Source organism: Mchenga conophoros, linkage group LG18 (assembly GCF_057382185.1).
Source record: "Mchenga conophoros isolate Kocher_MC1m ecotype Shallow Benthic linkage group LG18, M_conophoros_male_GT1.1, whole genome shotgun sequence".
NCBI classification, from domain to species: domain Eukaryota; kingdom Metazoa; phylum Chordata; class Actinopteri; order Cichliformes; family Cichlidae; genus Mchenga; species Mchenga conophoros.
In genome coordinates this window covers 18,174,562-18,194,217 of record NC_140543.1, presented here as the reverse complement: position 1 = coordinate 18,194,217, position 19,656 = coordinate 18,174,562, and the positions used below count along the sequence as shown (strand labels likewise).

The following is a 19,656-nucleotide window of genomic DNA, read 5'->3' as shown; positions in this document are numbered from 1 at the left end:
TTTTAAGTTGTTAAATATATCTTTACGTTATCAGTTCAGTTCCTTATCCAATCTTCCCCTTCCCCACGTTTCCTCTTAATGGAAACGCGTATCTACTGTTTACCTCGCTTATCCGAACCATTTATTACAAGTTGAAATTGAAAGTAGACACCTGTTATATTTGTCTGTTGCCTTGTGAATGTATTTGTGTGCGCCACTCGACTGGACTAAAGTTAAATTGGAAACCAACTTTGCAAAATGTAATAGACTTTTATTTCCTCTCAGATATGTGAATGAGGCATTAGGATTTAGAAATGCGATCAAGGTATAAACAAGTGTTTGGCTTGTCGTGTCTTGTCTTGCCAAGACGACTTGTTGACTTATTTGAAGCTGCGCATGCAATATCATTATATGCAATTATATGCAACAGGAATGATGTTCCAAATCTGTGAAAAGAATAAAAAGGGAAAGGGACCGCTTTCCTAGTGTCTGGTATTTTCTTGTCTGTACCTAAAATACTTTATACACGTAGTCACAATAATACAAATCATTAATGGTGTTTCCTGCAAAGTGGATGGTAATAATGTCTCTTTAAAGAGAGATAAAACCTTCAGTTTCATTTGCTCCTTTCACACTCCACTTGTTTCAGAAGTACAATTAAATGAGTGTGGAGATCAACAGTGGGGGTTGTGGGGGGGGTTGCACAGAGGGAACAGTTTGTGTTTTTTTTTTTCTTTTTGAAGGCAGCATGAATGACAAAAACAGAACATCCAGTGATGTTCACTTATGCCTTATTCTCAAGCATGAAATGTCACAAAGACAGTTTGTTGAGTTTTTGTTTTTAACAGATATATATTATTTTAACAGCACCTACAGTTCTTAATAAATCTATTAACCACCACCAATGTAAGGTTTTTGCTACAGCTGCCCTAAATTAACAGTATTGCTCACTGACATTTTTTGTTTCTGTAATGGATCTTACTTTTTTTTTTAAAAAGTAAAGCACATTATTATTATTATTATTTTTAAATAGAAAGTACATTTGTGTGTTTCTTGTTTTTATGACAGTTGGTCTAATAAATTTAAGCACTACACTTAACACAAAATCTCCTTGAATCTCGAATTCACCATCTCAGGCTGAGTGCGACGTAGTACAGATGCCAGATTCATGATATTACATATTTGGTTAAAAAAATGCCTGTGAGGATTTGAATAATTTAAAACGTACAGAGATAGCTAATCGCTTATTCACATATTTGGAAAATATTGGTAATTACCTAATTGGATTAATGCATTAACCTAAAGTAAGAAAACAGAAAAAGAATGTTACATATATCCTTTCACATCTTTTAAGCTAATTAAAGCACATTTATTCGCACCAATAGGCTTTCAGCTTTTAATGCCTACTGTGAAGTCAAAACTGGCTGCCAGAGCACTGAGAGAAATTCTGAAAGAAATGTTAAACATATTGTCATATACACTGGACAATAAACAAACAAATCCTTTTGATCATAATGAGCTTTGTGCACAGTATAAACCTTGTTTAAGCTGTTGTTACCGGCAGATCTTCACATAAAACAGTAAGAGTCATCTTTTTTGCCTAGAACCACAGACCCGATATGACTCATAATATGCACATAAATAGATTTTTTTTCTGCTTAATACATATTTCTGTCATTTCTGAAGTGTGTGTTAAGCTGCAAACGTGGCGTGTGTTTACCATGTTTCACTTCATATTTTGCTCACAGAAGTTTTTCTTCTCTTTAAAATCGAGCTGCTCCTTCATTTCTTATCTTAAACTTCTTTAGAGCCTTGCCCTCTGTCAGCCGCCCTGTAGTTTTAAGAATACCGATACAGCTCTCCACTATAGTTATGCACGACTCGTAATTGACATTTAACAACAGTGTTTTGTGTTACATACTCAGCATTCTGTCAGAGCAAATATCCTTTTGCAAACGAGACTATTGATTCTGCTGTGAGCACAAGATTAGCTTGCACCACTGAGGAGATGTTAGGGCTCAGGCGCTTTGCTAATTTCAATAAATAAATAAATAAATAAATATCCTGGGTCGGTTTGAAACTCTGCATCTCTCGCAAGATAATCTGATAATCATCAGATTAAAATGTGTATGTATTCTCGTGACCGTCGTCTTAACTACGCCAGCTCATGCAGTGCCACACAAGATACAATCTGCATGTGAAAGACCTGAATTATTTAAAGCCATGAGAGTGTGTGCAAGTTCTCACTTGCTTACCATACTGACTCTTTCTTCCATTAACTCTCCACTGCACCTCCCCAGCCCCTGCTTTGCTTAGCGTTTAGAAGGAAGTGAATAATGTGTGAAGGAGACGCCACAAGAAAGATGTGGATAGTTTAGAGCGAGCCACAGGACAAAAGACATTTTTCTATGACCATCTGTCGCTTGGAAAGGAAAACTTCTTGCGCCATGCCACAAATCTCTTAGCCAAATTAGAAAGCAATGAGGTTAAACATGCTGCGAAAGCAAAACATTGAAGCTGCAGATAGCAAGGGGGAAATCCAAAGGCAGGCAAGTTGGACAGATAGAAAGGCGAGATGATAGAGGGGAGGAGGACAGCACACGCCAGCCCAGGGAGATTTTTGCGGAGGTGGAGGTAGACAGAAAGCAGGTAGATGTTTAGACAGAACGATAACACAGCCTGGCTGACAGAACGCCTGATAAGCAGCCTGACTGTCAGGTTTGGCAGGCTAGCAGTGAAGTGAGAGATGCATGCAAGGGGGAAAGGCAGACAGACGGGTGAAACTGAATAAATGAGACCCAGATATTGTAAAAGCATCATTTTAAAAGAGGTTTACCTGGGGTTGAATTTGAGAGTGGGCTGCACTGTTTTGAATGCAAATCTGGACTATTCACTTCTCAGTCTAAAGCAAAGCATCCAATGGCGAAAGTTGTGTGTAATATGTTTAGACTTCATGCTAAGCCTGCATCGTGATGTTAGCTCTCTTTGGCGAGCCGGATAAATATTGTCAATTTTGAGCTGCCTGAATGTTCATCGGGTTCCTGTTTTTTGTTTGTTTGTTTTTTTTGCTTGGTTTTTGAGTGACATCTTGACAGCTTGGTGGCGCAGTGGTCAGGTGACCGTAGGTGTAAACTTGCGAACATGAATGTCTCACCGTATTAGCCCTGCAACAGACAGTGACTTGTCCAGAGTGCAGAGCCCAGTGTCATTGTGAGCTTTTAGCACAGAGCACTGTTATAACAAAATATAGACTCAAATAATCAGTAGAACGGTTAAAGCCTGTTTGCTGGGTTTGACTTGTGCTTTATATTCATGGGAAACTTTCACTATGCCTTGCTCGTACCAGACAACTCTGACCCTACGATCTGAATGTTGCAACAAAAATCAAGGCTTATCAGACCAGGCGATGTTTTCCAGTCGTCTGTTATCGATTTTGTGGGGATAGGTTAATTGGATAATCCAAATTGCCACTAGGTGTGAATGTGCGAGTGAATGTGAGTGTGAATGGTTGTCTGTCCCTATGTGTTAGCCCTGCGACAGACTGGCGACCTGTCCAGGGTGTACCCCGCCTTTCGCCCTATGACAGCTGGGATAGGCTCCAGCGCCCCCCGCGACCCTGAAAAGGATAAGCGGAAGCGAATGGATGGATGTTATCGAATTTCAGGTCAGCCTATGTGAATTGTAGCCTCATTTTAATGTTCTTAGTGGCACCCAGTAGAGTCTTCTGCTGCTTCAAGGTTTGACACATTGTGCATTCATTGATGCTTCTGCATTCCTCGGTTGGTTATTTAAGTTACTTCTCTTTAAGCTACTTCTCGTTCCTTTCAGCTTAAAGAGTTCAGGCCAAGCTCTTCTGACCTCTGGCATGAACGAGGCCAAAAGAACTGCTGCTTCCTGGATATTTTCTCTCCTTTGGACCATTTTCTGTAAACCCTACAGATGGCTGTGTGAGAAAATCCCAATAGATCAGAAGTTCCTGAAATACTCAGACTAGCCCATCTGGCACCTGCAACCTCGCTAAGTTCATAGTCAACATAGTCAACTGGGGGTGACCGTGGCTCAGGGGGTTGGGAAGCGTATCTGTAACCGGAAGGTCGCCGGTTCGATCCCCGGGCTCTCTGTCCTGGTCGTTGTGTCCTTGGGCAAGACACTTTACCCTACCGCCTTCTGGTGTTGGCTAGAGGGGCCGATGGCGCGATATGGCAGCCTCGCTTCTGTCAGTCTGCCCCAGGGCAGCTGTGGCTACAACCGTAGCTTGCCTCCACCAGTGTGGGGCCGATGGTTGTAGCCAGGGCAGCTGTGGCTACAACCGTAGCTTGCCTCTACCAGTGTGTCAATGCGAGAGTAAATGAATAGTGGCATTGTAAAGCGCTTTGGGTGCCTTGAAAAGCGCTATATAAATCCAATCCATTATTAATTAAATCTGATTTCTTATCAATTCTTAGTGTGAGCTTGCACATCTTGACCATGTCTGCATGCTTAAATGCATGGTGTACCAAACAAAGTGACCCATGAAAGTATATGCTTTTGAGTGGTGTTGTATAGCTGTCTTCACTACCCTAACTTTCTCTGATTTTCGAAAAGTTTCTTCAGTGGTTTCACGTGGATTCTAACTGCAGCAGTAACTGATTCTGTCTAATCTGTATTCACGTCAAGTCTGCAGTGCTAACTGGACAAAACATTTCTTTCTCTGTTTCAGGGAAGCCCCAGAGCATCGAGAGCTCAGAGAGGGTCCAGCTGTCTGGAACCTACAACGTTCGGAAAGGGAAGCTTCAACTACCAGTCAACCGCTGGACCAGACGCCAGGTCATCCTGTGCGGCACTTGCCTCATCGTCTCCTCTGTGAAGGAGAGCCAGACAGGGAAGATGCACATCCTGCCCCTCATTGGAGGAAAAGTATGTAAAAGTCACACCATGGCAGGGCGTTACTGTTGTCACATAATCATTTTCTTTTCTCCCTCTTTTACCCTGGTCTTTTTATGGTGATGTTATATAGTTTATGCCTCGGATCATAAACCTATAACATGATATCATCAGAGAATGACCTGATAAAGTCAATGTTATTACCCTCTTCAAATGCCTCCCTGTGCAGGCAAGTTTGTCCTTGATGAAATGTCACCTTTAGTTTGACATCAAATACTGCTTCCTGCTTTGTTCATTTTAGCTCTCAAGGTCAGACAGGAATTGTGCAAGCCAGGGCTAAAGCACTGATGTGTGTTTTTTTTCTTCTTTTCTAATTTGGAGTCGAGACACACTTTAATATTTAGTGTAATGGATCAGTATAGCGTTAAAACAGCTTTATGTCACTGTAGCGTTTTAAATTGCCTTCCCAAAAGTGACCTTTATCCATTTATTGCTTTATGTGCGCATGTGTGTATCTGCTAAACAAGCTCTAAGGGCTCCTCTGAAAAGCCTTATCTGCTTGTCTGCCTGATACAAAGAACACTCAGTGTGTCACCACGCCCAGTTTTTAAACATTTCACACACAACACATTGACCTCGAGTCAACCCTCTTTTCTGTTTCTCTGTGTTTGTCTATAGTGAGTTTGCGTGTACGCCTGCTAGTATTCTGTTCAAACAACATAAGTAGTCAGCCATTCACTGAGCCTGCTGGAGTATGTGACTGTGGATGACTGAAAAACAATTTCACATGCACACGTTTTGTTTCTAATGTCAATCACGTGTGTGTGTTATTTCATTATACGAACGTGCGTGCTTTTTCTCTTTTTTACAGGTGACTGAATCTGACTAGCCTGCAGACATTTAGTGTGTTATTTGTTTCAACTGAAGTCCTTTTTATATATATATATATATATATATATATATATATATATATATATATATATATATATATATATATGAGAGAACTAACCTATGTAGGCCTCCGTGTTTCATGTTTTCCTTTCACTTTTCTTTTCTGATGCCTAAAGATGAGCTCTTTAATTTATATTCAGAAGTGGATAAGGGATGTCAGTATTTTACACTCCAGTGACATTATTGTGTGTGTCTGTCTCCAGGTGGAGGAGGTGAAGAAGCACAATCATTGTTTGGCCTTCAGCTCAGCAGGGCCTCAGAGTCAAACCTACTATGTCAGCTTTGACAGCTTCACGGAGCACCTGCGCTGGCAAAGACACGCTGCCAAGGTATTGTGTGGGCAAAAGAGTTCGAGAAAGAAAAGGAGGAGCATATACTCCCTGGGCACTACTTTTGGGTCAGCTGCACTGTACGTTACAACACGCTCAACTGCATTACACCCACCACAATGCCGCTGTCGTATGAACCCGGTGAAGTTAAAACTGCACATATTTCACTGCTGTGCAGTCTGTACTCTATAACCTGTCTGGGTGCTCTCACACACATAAACACCACTGATGGCTCTCTCCTCTCTCTCATTTGAACTCAAGTAGGCCATAGCCAGAAAACCTCTTTTCTAAATATTAACAGGGACATGCATGTCACCAGCGCCCTGAGGGCCACTCAGAATAGAAGCCTGGATAGAAGCGGCACGTGCTGCAGTGACGACTGCTGAGCCTCTAGCTAAGTCAACTCTGAAAGGCTGCCGTTCACAGACAGTAGACTTTCTCCTCCAACATGACAGATGTCGTTTCGGTTTATATATCCACGTTTCTTTGAAACCGACTTATCAAATGGACACAGACTAACTACTCTCTACACCTGCAGTTAACTAGATTACCCAATGTTATAACTCGTGATGTCAGGTTACCAAGCTGTTGGACTGTCCCTTGACTTCTTCTGACTCTCTAATCCTAAGAAGATTGCCTCTGAATGACATTTGAGCCCCTATCAGCAGGCTACAAAGACATCATGAACCAGTACAGTCTTATGTGGTCGGGGTAATCCTTTTTAACTCCACATTCTTTTTCTCTCCCTGTTACCTCTGCTCTCCTCTCTTCTTTGCTTTCCACTCCACCTCTTTTTTAGATGGTGTCCCAGAGAATCCACTCAGTTGATTTGTCCTGCTGCAGTCTGGAGCATCTTCCTCCCAATCTCTTTTATAGCCACGACCTGACCCACCTCAACCTAAAACACAACTTCCTGCCTGCAGATCAGCGGCTGCAGCAGCTGCAGAGGTACAGTGCCATTATAAGACTACTGTAAACACACCTGTGAATGAAAGAACAGACCTGAAGATTCACAATAGGTTGAGGAGGTGGTCTGGATGGGCCGGCTCGGGCAAGATGAGAACTAAAGAAAGATATGGTTTACAAAAGCTTAGTGTAACTTAACAACAGCTGGAGTCGAGATAGGCTTTTGTACAATATGGAGGAGACAAGACACCGACACAGTGAGGCTTCAGTGGGAACAGCAAGTCACGGCTGGCTGGTTTTGGAAAGCTTTAGCTTTTGCCTGCAATTTGTAAGCCATCGACCTGAGCAGTCTAGGACTGGGGCCATTGGCACATAGGGACCAAAGAGGCTAGCCAGGGCTGTACCAGGCTAGGCCAAATCAGCCCAGAGCCCAGAAGGGTAGAAGTGTCTGCAGGGAAGCTTTTAATGTGCCTGGCCTCCCTCGCTCTTTCTCTCTGTGGGCACCATCTGCTGCATGCTTATCATGGTCGCAGATTAAAGACCACAGCCAAGATGCTGTATATGTGTCTCCACGTGTGTATGTGCACTTATGCATTTACAAATTAATATATTTGCACACTTGTTTCAACGTCTCTCTGTGGAGAAGATTACCATAAAATTGTTACCATTTGAATAGTGTGAATCTGGTGCCTGAGTATGTGTTAGCTGTGTGGAGTGTCAGTGTACGTGAGAGCTGCTTGCGTGTTGCATGCAACAGAAATAGTGGCTGCAGGCTACTGATTTGGGGTCAGCGCATACAGAGTCTTGATATAGTATGGCGTGTTCCTTCATTTTAACATGGCTGCACTAAAGGAATCCGCGCGTGTGTGTAGCTCTGCATCTATGATCTTGCTCCCTTTTGTGTCTTCTTGATAGAATATTGTGAATGAATGAGGTCAGGATTTTATGTTTTCCTACCACAGTCATTTTTTTGAGTCATCTTTTTTTTTTTTAATCCCTGGCATAATGACTAATATTTAAAAAAAGATGATGTGAAGGGAAAATAGCTAGTTTTAATAATTGAGTGAAACACAGCTCCCCTGCTGGTCAAGTGAGAGACATCAATTTAGCCCTGCCAAATCTAAGTAGGCTCATCCGCATTTGACCCAGCATGACAGAAAATGAGGTCAGTAATGAGAAAGAGATGAATAGTTAGCTGAAAATAGAGAGGTTCTAACAGAACCGCGCAGCAGAGTTACTCGAGTAGTCGCTTTCCCCAGAGAGACTGAAGTCCAAAAAGCTGGGCTCAAGAACAATAATACTCTGTATGCAGCCTCTATGAATGTGGGTGTGTGTATGTTTTTGTGTGGACTGTTGTGTGAGAGTCTGTTTTGGTTTCTGTATAAACACTAGCTTTTCTCTGACATCTGATGTGGGGTTATATTATAGTGTCTTTTAATTTTCCAAGACCAATGAATGTGAACCTGCCTCATGGCTCCTCCCCCCTCCGCCCCTTTCTATTTTCTTTCTGGCCAAATACTAACTGGTGGGTGATTTGCCAATCAGATATGCATAATCAGTTGTCTCGGATACTAGCGCTCTCCTCTGGCATGGGACTGCCTTCCCAGCATGCATCTCTTTTTGAGACAGAGGTTACCACTCACTGAGGGGAATGGCTGATGTTCCATGAATTTCATTGAACCTTTGGCCTTTTTTATTTACATATTTATGATAGCTTATCGAGTTATGAAGGACATAAAAGTCATTGAAATGAAGCGATGAAAGGCCAAGTGACCGGATTAAAGTTCCAACTGGTGCGCTCCTGCTAATGAGTAGCAAACATATAATTAAACATATAAATAGCTAACTGTATAAACTGATAATTCTCTTTGAGGACACGACTTTTAGCAAAAACATATTGCAAACAGTTGCTTCACTGGCTTTTTAAAAATAATTAGTGCTGCTTTAAATAAATAAGAATGTAAGTAAGGTCAAAGCAGAGTAACATGAGAAGACAGAATGTCACAGCATGACAAAGACGCGTAGGGACTGTGAGGAGGGGGTGTGAGCGTTACTCAGCAGATTGCAGGGGCTGATTTAATGGTGGAATGACATTTTCCCACATGCTCCGCATCCCCTGCCTGCAGGAGTCACCCTCAGCTGGAAATTCTCCGTCACTCTAATCAATAACCCGACGTCTAGGCTGGCTGCCCCCCCATATCACTGTGATATACTGTGTGTGTAACCTGTGTGTGTATAGCGCGGAAAATCAAGTGCCACTGTTAGCAGCTGCTCCAGCGTGCGATGCTAATATGGCACGCTTCTCATCTCCAGATGCCTAGCTGAGCTCTCCGTGATAGATGATAGCAGGTCGCATGCGTGTGTCGGCATGTGTGTAAATAGATAAATAAAGACAGAGCGAGCCAACTCCTGTGAAGGTCACTGATCTGCCAAAGGGCCAGCACGCTGAAAGCCACTGGTCACTGGTGTTTAAACGTACAACAGGCATCTTTGCTGTGTTTGTTTGCTAAACATTCAAACGTGAAGGTTTAGCTGTACTATGAAGGAAGGGTTTGTTTATGGGTGTGTTGAATCTCACTCTGTGCTCACTTTAATTAAAAAGCATGGGTAAACTACACTTAGTTGAGATGTATAGATTTTTCTCTCTTGCAAAACTAACAGGATGAAACCACACTTTTCAATCACCCTTGTCTTTTCGTTAATACTTTTATTCACTGTCTCTAGATTTTCTCGTCTTCGGAGCCTCAATCTCTCCAACAACCACCTTGGCCAGTTCCCCCTGGCTATCTGCGACATACCCACTCTGACAGAGGTCAACCTCAGCTGTAACTACTTGGCCTCTGTCCCCAGCTCTGTGGGTGCCATGACCAAGTAAGTAAAAAGAAGAACATACTGAGAACACAGAAGTTTTTTTGTTTGTTTTTTTTACCAAAACTTTGAAAACCAACGGTAGTCATGACTGTAAAATCAAAATATTTTATAGAGTCAGAACATGAATATATCTGAGTTCTAGTTCAGAAGGATTTTTTTTACTTTTGGTTTTGCTTTTTGTGTTTACCTTGCTTGTTAACTATATGCACAGCAGTGGCAGTGCACTAAGTCCTTGGGAATTGCCCAACTCTGTTCTGTACAGAACCGAAGCTTCTGACTTGGGGCAAAGCTTACTTGCATAGATGCCATTTGAGTTTAACTAATGAACCTTTTCGTAGACCAACCTCTTCAAGCATTTCCATAGTCAAATCTGAAAGTTACCTGGCAACAGTCACGTGACATGGCAACCACAATGATATATACATTCCTACTTCCAACATATAAGAAAACACCATAAGCTGTACATGTGATTCTGTGGTTTTTGCTGTAGTTCTCGAGTGTTCCCAGAGTCTTTTACTATATTATTGAGCAGATTTGTTATTATGAATGCCGTTTTGTCTGTCTCTTGTTTTGGTGAACACCTTAAGTTTTTTTTTTAAAAATTCCAAGCTACTTACGTTTCCAAGAAATACTTTTTTTGGCTGTACAAAATTTCATAATTCTGAGCCAGCATTTTGAAGAGGATGGAACATAGGTAATGTTGTTAGCTCAATGGCACTTTTTTCTCCTTTTCTTTCCATTACTAGTCATTCGCTGTAGAAAAAAGCCCCATTACTGGCTCTTTAAAGCAGTGACAAAACATATACTTAAAAAATAAAGTCAGGACTTTGACCTTTAAAATCCTTGCACGTTTGGTCGATTTTACTCCACTTTGAATTTAGGGATTACGGGAATCAGTCTAGTAACTAGGGCAACACTTGCAGTCTGGGTAATAATAGAGGTCCTTTAACTCAGCCTTTCTTCAAAACCTACAGGTATGTTTGCACATAAGAAATTAATCTCTGGAAATTATCTAGCATACCTGTAAATTCCTGAAGTGGCCAGTAGTGCATTTATGCAGCTACTGCCATCTACTGGGCATCAAGTTCACTGAGTTTTGGAAATGGCAATTGTTTTGTTAGTCCTGCTTGATACAACATGTCACAACAAGCACACTAACTATATATAGAAATACAATTGTGGTCTTTCTGTGTGATCTGTGTGATCTTTCATTAATTATGCCAACTGTCTAATCACATGTATTTGTCTCAGTTTGCAGACATTCCTACTGGATGGAAACAGCTTAAATGAACTGCCCAATGAGCTGGGTTCCTTGCAGAGGCTGAGTTACTTGGGCCTTTCCTTCAATCAGTTCAACCACGTGCCCCAGGTGCTGGAGCGGCTGTCCTCCATGGAGAAGCTCTGCATGGCTGGCAACCACCTAGAGACTCTTACCCTGCAGAATTTCAGACTGCTCCATGTCAAACACATCGACCTAAGGTATGACATGGTGTCCAAATTATTACCCATTTATTCACTATGAAGACGAGAACAGCATGTCCTAAGAGTTTGTCCCAGGGTTACATGTGACACTGAGAACATGCACACACGCGTAAATACTAGAAAACAAAAATAAAAGGAGAAGGCCAAAACACAAGCAGATTGCCAGACAGCACAAAACGGGGAAATCATTTGCCTACCGCGTCTCCCGTTGTCTGAAAAAGTGCAGAGCTGGTGTGACTTGCACTATTTTACAGTTAATACTTTACTTTTTCTTACTTTTCTTGGCCGGGGTTTGTAAATTAGTTGTTTTCTGTCCAGCATTAACACATTTTTGGACAAAGATCACTCGGTGTCACTGATGAGTTTACATTTCATACAACATTGTGAAACTCTGCTTTCTTAACAAGGAAGTGCAGTTATGAATGATTTGATGTTCTGAAAAGAAATTTCAGTTTAATAAATTTAAAAAGCTCCTTTCGGCGGTTTTGAAGTTGTTCTTAAGGCTGGAAAATTTTGTAAACTTTTTAATCCAGCTAAACTGAGCAGAGCCAGTTCTGGACCAAAGTCACATATTTATGCTTCTTTTATCTCTTATTCATTCTTGGGTTCTTATCGATTGAGCGCTTGAACAATTCAAGATAAACTGTTAACACTCAGGACCAGACTACTAAACAAACTGCACAATATATCAGCAGTCACCCTAGGCATGTTCCCTGCTGTAAAGGCCAAAGTCTGTGCACTTGGATGAACCTTTGCCTCCTTCATGCCTCCTCTTGTCAGGTTGAATAAAATCTCCATCATGGTGCCGGACGAGCCTGACCTACTGAGGCACGTGACCCAGCTGGACGTGAGGGATAACAGGCTGACGGAGCTGGATGCCTCGGTCTTCCCCAGGCTGGAGGTGCTTCACTGCGAGAGGAACCACATCACCAGCCTGAAGGCTAAGGGCTGCTTGCTCAAAGGCATCTACGCCTCCAACAATGGTGAGTTTGGCTTTACTGTGACCTCACACATTTCTAAACTGAGATCACCGATTTGTATCTTTCTTTTCTGAATTTCAACACATAATGTATGTGTGTGTATGTGTGGATATGTAACACCTCAAAGACATCACCATGTTTTTATATATATTACTTCCATGTTCGTCTGCATACACCCTTAATCCTCATCAGTGCAGCAGTCTCACATCATCCCTCTCTAACATGTCATCACCATCCTCCCCTGCCTTATGCTTCCCCCATTTTCCATTTACCTGCATTTATAATAGACCTTTGTAGGAGACCTTGTCTGTCCTTGCTGTAAGTTAATGTGTTTGGATTTCTCCCTACAGAGCTCCGACAGCTAGATGTCAGCCCTGTGCCCTCCAATCTGAGTTACATGGATATCTCGAGGTGAGAGAAATTCCAGAAATGTACATGAATTTAAAAAATGAATAAATAAAACAGAAATATTTGGAAGTTCCTTCTGAAAGTAAATGCATCTTATTTATCTTACTTATCTTTTAAAAGTTGTATTTATCTTTTTTTTAATCTTTTGTTTAGCTGTTTATCTTTTGGTAAACTGAATCTGAAAGATAGTAAAATGTAAACAAACAAACCAAAGTTGAAGTTTAATATATGGAGCGTTGCAGACTGCTAGGATTCATCATCATCGTCTCTCCTTCTCTTCCCTCAGGAACCATATGGAGTCCTTGCCAGACTGGCTATGTGAAGCTAAGAAACTGGAAGTCCTGGACGCGAGCCACAACCTCATTGCTGAGCTACCAGCACGGTGAGTGCCTCACACAGCAAAACCTGTAAATGCTGTACAATACTGCATTATTCCCCCTGCCCTTTGCTGGCCTGTCATTTATCCCCCAAAAGGCCTCATAAATCACACAGATAGCCTTTAACCTCCGCAGCATCCATCCATTCTCTTCTCCTTTATGTACCCTTTTAGAAGGTCAGTTGAGTTGCACCTCTTCGTCTTTTCTATGTCTTACATCGGCTGTGTCAAACTTGCTCCACTCCTTTTCTCTTTCTTCCTCTCTCTCTCTACCTCTGGCCCCCTCATTGTCTGTAGATTTATTTTTTACCCAATAAGTGTCAGGATGATGAATTTCAGCCGCGGGCTCCACTAGAGGCACTGCTATTTTTTGATATTTTTTTTTCTCCCATTCTTATCCATACTGTCATCATCCTTCTGCACTATTGTCATTTTTAATACTGTTTCAGGCTTCCCCGGTTACAGTCGTTCAAGGACCGGTGTGGAAAAAAAGTGTCACCTTATCTATTTACCAACCAGTCTATCGATCTATCTTCATCTATATAGCCATCTAGCTATCACTGTGCAACACTTTTTTTTTACACGTTTTTACGAGGCCCTTCCTGTTTGTCTTTAATCTTCTAGCAGTGACCTAACCATCTATATATTCTTCTTGCTGCAGGTTGTTATGCAGCAACAGTCTGAGGAAGCTCAGTGCTGGACATAACCAGCTGCAGAAGCTGCCTGAAAGAGTTGAGCGCCCTCTGCTGGAGGTTTTGGATGTACAGCACAATCAACTGGTTGAGTTGCCCTGCAACCTGTTCCTCAAATCTGACAGGTAGCATTTATTATCAGCTGAAAGTGATTTTTCTTTGACTAATGTTCACCTGACAAGAAGATTAAATGTAGGGACAGTGCAGGTAGATGAAGATAAAGCACAGAAATTCTAATTAGGAGTTTCCTGTGAAGGACAAGACCACCAAGGGCAAGGATGACAGGCAAATAAAAAACAATCAGTCTGTAGAAGGACATGTTTTTTGCAGTGAAGTATTAAGTAAGAATTTATGGAGTAGTTTGCAATTAAAATGAATCACCTCAGTGTTGTCTGTCCCTCTCTGAAGGAGATTTTTTTTTTTTTCTCCTTTCAGCTTACGATGCGTAAATGCATCAGCTAATAAGCTGGAGCACCTGCCACCATCCAGTCTGTCAGAGGAAAGCCACAGCATCCTGCAGGAATTCTACCTGACCAATAACCGACTGACAGACAAGTGTGTACCCATGCTAACAGGCCATACACACCTACGAGTTTTGCACATGGCCTACAACCATCTCCAGACTTTCCCAGCCAGGTAAAAAAGTCATATGTTAAAGGGGACTTATTCCTTTCCTTAATCTCTGTCATATATGCACAAAAGCAATGTGACGCCTACCTACACACAAACTTCTCACCCATATATGCCGATGCTATAGTGACGCCTGTGCACAGTTTTTGAGCTGATGCTAATGCCAGAGGACGTTGGGGACTCTGCAGTCATTGAGTCAGCACTACATTTTTAAAGATTTTTATGCACCCTAATCCACAACGTTGCATGCTCTTAGTTGCTGTTGTTCCTAAACACTTGCACTTTGCAATAACACCACTTACAGTCGAGTAAGTATCTGGTAGTGATATAGGAACAAAGAACTTTCACCAACTGACTTGTTGCAATTAAACATCCTATTGCAGTGCCTTGCTTGAATTCAGTGAGCTCTTTAGAACGACCCATTCTCAAAGAAATTTTCTGTCAAGTCAGACTGGATGACTTACGTGCTTGATGTTGTACACCTGTTGCAATAGAACCGAAAACACCTGAATCCAGAGATTAAGACGTGTGGCTCAATGTTTTCACATGTACCATTTCTGCTCTGGGATCGGTATGATGTCACTAACTTAACACACGCAAGGTGAAGGTCAGATGACTGCCACAACCGGGATCAGTATGCCATTTGTACTGGGGGGGGATTTGTCTTTTGACTAAGCAATTGATTGTTTCAGTACTATTTTACACACTTGACTTCACCTACTGCTCTCTCTGATCTTTCAGTAAAATGGCTAAGCTGGAGGAGCTGGAGGAGGTGGACCTGAGTGGCAACATGCTGAAGACTGTCCCCACCACCATTATGAACTGCCGGCGAATGCACACACTCATAGCCCACTCTAATGCCATTGAAGTCTTTCCTGAGGTCATGCAGCTGATGGAGATGAAAGTAAGTCAGGGGCAATAATGCATATCTTTGATGCCCTGACTTTGTAATGCATGTGCATTTGTGCGAGTATTGACATCTGCTCTTTGTTGTTGTCAGTGTGTGGACCTGAGCTGTAATGAGCTGAGTGAGATCACTCTACCAGAGAATCTACCCCCAAAGCTCCAGGAGCTGGACCTCACTGGAAACCCTCGCTTAAACCTGGACCACAAGACTCTTGAGCAGCTAAAGTATGTCTGGGTTTTTTTTTTTGTTTTTGTTTTTTGTTTTGGGGGTGGGGGGTGTATTTAGTCCTGCAGTTTTTTTTTGTTTGTTTTATATGCGCCATCATAGTCCCGTTAATGTGGCTTCAATTTGTACTTTGCATACAGGGAATCTGAGTTACCACATGATGTATGTTTAGTATTTTATTTCACGTATGGCTGTTAGAAATACTTCAAGTGGTTTTCGTTTCTCTTTGCCCCCAAAACAGTGCGGTGAATTTGACCTTGTTTGCGTTTTCTTGTTTTTCAGCAATATTCGCTGCTTCCGTATTGATCCACCTCCGACCTTTTCATCGAGTGAGGCGTCTGGTGGGCCTGCTGTGTGGAGTCATGGTTACACAGAGGCCTCGGGCGTCAAGAACAAGTAAGCACAATTCAATCAATGATGAAATGACAACCAGCACCACCACACTCGCCCGTTGAAGCTGCACTAATCGCAACCTCTTGAGAGTGCACATCGTTAAAGCCGTGCGACTCAAATGAAGGAAATGTTAAAGCGGTGCTCGTTGAAAGCAAGAACTGTGTACATTCACATCCTGTGTGGACTAAATTGCTAATTCAGCATTTGAAAGTGCGTTCTGATGGCAAGTCTTCTATATCAAGGTTCTGCTTTACAGTCAAAGGAGTCATTTAAGGCATTGCTTATGCATAGCATATGGAGTGACATGATAAATAGTTGCACAGGGGAGTTGTGGTCCTAAGAGCTCTCATTCTTTCCTCTTTCAGACTCTGTGTTGCTGCCCTTTCGGTAAACAGCTTCTGTGGGAGTCGTGAAGCTCTGTATGGTGTGTTTGATGGAGACAGGAATGTGGAAGTGCCCTACCTCCTGCAGTGCACAATGAATGATGTGCTGGCGGAAGAAATTCACAAGACAAAGAGCGAAGAGGACTATATGACCAACACCTTCCTTGTCATGCAAAGGTTTGCAATAGATTCTACATGCCTCGTCTTCACTGTGTGTAACAAATTTCTCATTTCTGCCTCAAAAACCTCATCCTCTTCCCGTCTTTCCTTCTTCCACCCTTGCAGGAAGCTTGGAACTGCAGGACAGAAACTGGGTGGCTCGGCAGCGCTGTGTCACATTCGCCATGACCCCACTGACCCTGGTGGCTGCTTCACCCTCACGGCTGCTAATGTGGGAAAGTGCCAGGCCATTCTGTGCCGTGATGGAAAGCCGTTGTCTCTGTCACTCCTTCACAATGTAGGGCTGGAGGAGGAATACCGCAGGATCAGGCAGCACAAAGCTATCATCACTGAGGTAGAGATCTTTTTTTTTTCAGAGTACTGAAAAATTGGTGTAAAGTACATTCATGTAAATGCAGTATTACTTGCATCCTGCCTGAACACTATTGATTTGTATCTCTTTCTTTTTTCTTTTCTCCACAGGACAACAAAGTGAACGGTGTAACTGATTCTACACGAATCATGGGCTACTCCTTCCTCTACCCTTCTGTCATCCCTTGTCCCTATGTGCAGACAGTCACTCTAACCCCTCAGGATGAGTTCTTCATTCTCGGTAGCCGTGGCCTGTGGGATGCTGTGTCCCCCACAGAGGCGGTGGAGGCTGTTCGGAATGTCCCCGATGGCCTGGCTGCTGCTAAAAAGCTTTGCACATTGGCGCAGGGCTACGGCTGCACCGACAGCCTCAGCGCCGTCGTTGTGCAGCTCAATGTGAGTGAAGACTGCTGTTCCTGCTGTTGTTCTGACCCTCCCCAGCCACCTCCCAGTCCAGGCTTGGGACCTTATCCTCCATCGTCCTCTGCCATCAAGGAGAGACCCTCAGACGGCTCCCTCCCTGTTCCCCCCTCCTCCTGTAGTGAAATTAGCAGTGAGATTAGCACCAGTGAGATGAGCAGTGAGGTGGGCTCTACCGCCTCATCGGACGAGCCTCCACAGAGTTCCTTGGTCCTACTGCAAGAGCAGTCCCACCACCCTCACCTTCACTTGCACCATCAGGCCCACTTGCTGCCTCTACAGCACCAGCAGGCTCACACAAGTACCCAGCCCTGCCACTATCTTTTCCCGGGTTCAGAGCTGCCTTCATCCCGAAGCTGCTGTGCCCTCCACCCTGCCTGCTTAGCACACTCCTTTCAGAGGCAGCTCTCTAGTGCCACTTTCTCCAGCGCCCTTTCTGACAACGGGCTGGACAGCGAGGATGAAGAGCCCATCGCTGGGGTTTTCTCTAACGGTAGCCGTGTGGAAGTAGAGGCAGATGTTCACTGCCTGAAAGCACAGTCCTGCTTGTCCTCATCACCCAAAACACCGGTACCCTCATCCTCCAGTCAGGAACGCAACCTGCTCACACTTCCCCCACCTCCTCCACCACCGTGCACCCCAGAGCCCCTAGAGGAGGGGATTGACATGAGCCAAGGGGAGGCTGAGAACGGGCTTGAAAGGGATGAGTCATGGCCGGGAGCTGGAGTGGGATGCGGGGATGGAGGGAAGCTAGCAGGCAAGAGAAGGGTTAATGGGTCCGTGGCACAGCAGGAAAAGAGCCACAACCTTATTGAGGTGGCTGCTGATGCTCCCTCCAAGAAGTCCGGGGGTTACTTCACAGCTCCAGCCCAACCTGACCCAGACGACCAGTTCATCATCCCACCCGAGCTGGAGGAAGAGGTGAAGGAAATCATGAAGCAGCATCAGCAGAAACAGCAGAAGCCTGCTGGGACAGATCAACCCACAGACTACTATGACACCCCTCTCTGAACAGCAGTACCAACTTTGGCCTCATCTTCTTTACATGAACTAAACTGGTCTGATTTTCCTACACATGGACACAAACAAATGAGATTCGGCGAGAGGCTGTAAAATGCACACTGAAAAGTTTCATCAAGCTTTTTCTGTGTAGTCTCTCTTCTCCACGCAGCCCTGTCATTGGAGAGAAATGCACTGTAACCCGCTCCAGTTATAGAATAAAACAAGCAAATGAGCCCTTTAATGATACTCAATCCTCTTGAAAAGCCTATGGACGCAGCTCCAAGTGTCCATGGTCGTGCCCTTCTCACAGACTGTGGAACATTTATTTTTTACATTAGACAACCAGCTGAGTATGTAATCAACACTAGTCTCTTTGCTATAGCATTAGCTTGCCACAACACTTGTTAATATAAATAACAATTCAATGGTTTGTTTGTTTGTTTTTTAAAGAACTTACCATATCTTTTAATGTGAAAGCAGTGAAGTTTCTGGAAGAACTTTTTAAAAGCAGAGACACATAATCTTTTTATTATCAGTGAACTATGTTGAATGGTACACCAATAATACCACATCGAACTGTTGTAGATAGGGCACTTACAATACTGTATTTCTTCAGTAAATCATGGCTCTTGGCCTATAAAATGGCATAGAAATTTTTTTGTAGAAATTTTCAATACTAACTCCTAGGAGTTGCATACTCTTTATGGTGACTCAGTCACTTTTACTAATCTTCTCTGAGAGAAATGGTGATTTTTTTTCTCCAATGATTGTAAATAAGAGAAATGTTGTATACTGAGGCTTTTAAAGGAACTGTATGTCGGTGAAGGTTTTAGTGGCGGGGAGGATGCGTTTGTTTGCAGTTATGGAGGTGTCACCCTCCCTTTCCCCTTTATCTTACAGTGTAAGCCCACACACACACATACACACACACACACACACACACACACACACACACACAGACACACAAATGTAAATGTGCAGTAGCAGGTCAGAAAACCCAACATTCCATGCAGTATAACTACACTAAGTGGCTCTGGTTTGCCCCACTCCAACTGTGATGTCTTGTAGTCATCACTGCATCTACTGAACACTAATAGACCGATCTTTGCATGCACACACACACCCATGCAGACATGACATGCATACAAGCACACATACACAGACACTTGGTTAATATTAGTCCCACCTCCCTCCTACAGTAACTGTTATCACCGGCATGACTGTGTCAAGTTCAGTAATACAAACAAATATATCCACATGGAAAAGAAACAACACAAATGTTCCTGTCTTTGGTATAATAAATTTTAAATTTGTGAATATACTTCATG

At 42.9% G+C, this 19,656-nt stretch overlaps 1 protein-coding gene across 1 annotated transcript in view; it reads left to right on the top strand.

Annotated features, from left to right (window-relative positions):
- phlpp1 (PH domain and leucine rich repeat protein phosphatase 1) overlaps positions 1 to 19,649 on the top strand; it is a 45,253-nt gene extending 25,604 nt beyond the window's left edge. Inside the window, exons 2-17 of the mRNA XM_085253372.1 lie at positions 4,679 to 4,875; positions 5,997 to 6,122; positions 6,922 to 7,070; positions 9,753 to 9,899; positions 11,151 to 11,378; positions 12,162 to 12,364; positions 12,712 to 12,772; positions 13,056 to 13,151; positions 13,807 to 13,962; positions 14,273 to 14,473; positions 15,209 to 15,371; positions 15,468 to 15,598; positions 15,882 to 15,995; positions 16,358 to 16,552; positions 16,661 to 16,889; positions 17,018 to 19,649. Of these exons, the coding sequence (XP_085109498.1) occupies positions 4,679 to 4,875; positions 5,997 to 6,122; positions 6,922 to 7,070; positions 9,753 to 9,899; positions 11,151 to 11,378; positions 12,162 to 12,364; positions 12,712 to 12,772; positions 13,056 to 13,151; positions 13,807 to 13,962; positions 14,273 to 14,473; positions 15,209 to 15,371; positions 15,468 to 15,598; positions 15,882 to 15,995; positions 16,358 to 16,552; positions 16,661 to 16,889; positions 17,018 to 18,337 (3,716 nt within the window). The 3' untranslated portion in view covers positions 18,338 to 19,649. The remainder of the gene's footprint in view (positions 1 to 4,678; positions 4,876 to 5,996; positions 6,123 to 6,921; positions 7,071 to 9,752; positions 9,900 to 11,150; positions 11,379 to 12,161; positions 12,365 to 12,711; positions 12,773 to 13,055; positions 13,152 to 13,806; positions 13,963 to 14,272; positions 14,474 to 15,208; positions 15,372 to 15,467; positions 15,599 to 15,881; positions 15,996 to 16,357; positions 16,553 to 16,660; positions 16,890 to 17,017) is intronic.
- Positions 19,650 to 19,656: the final 7 nt, after the last annotated feature.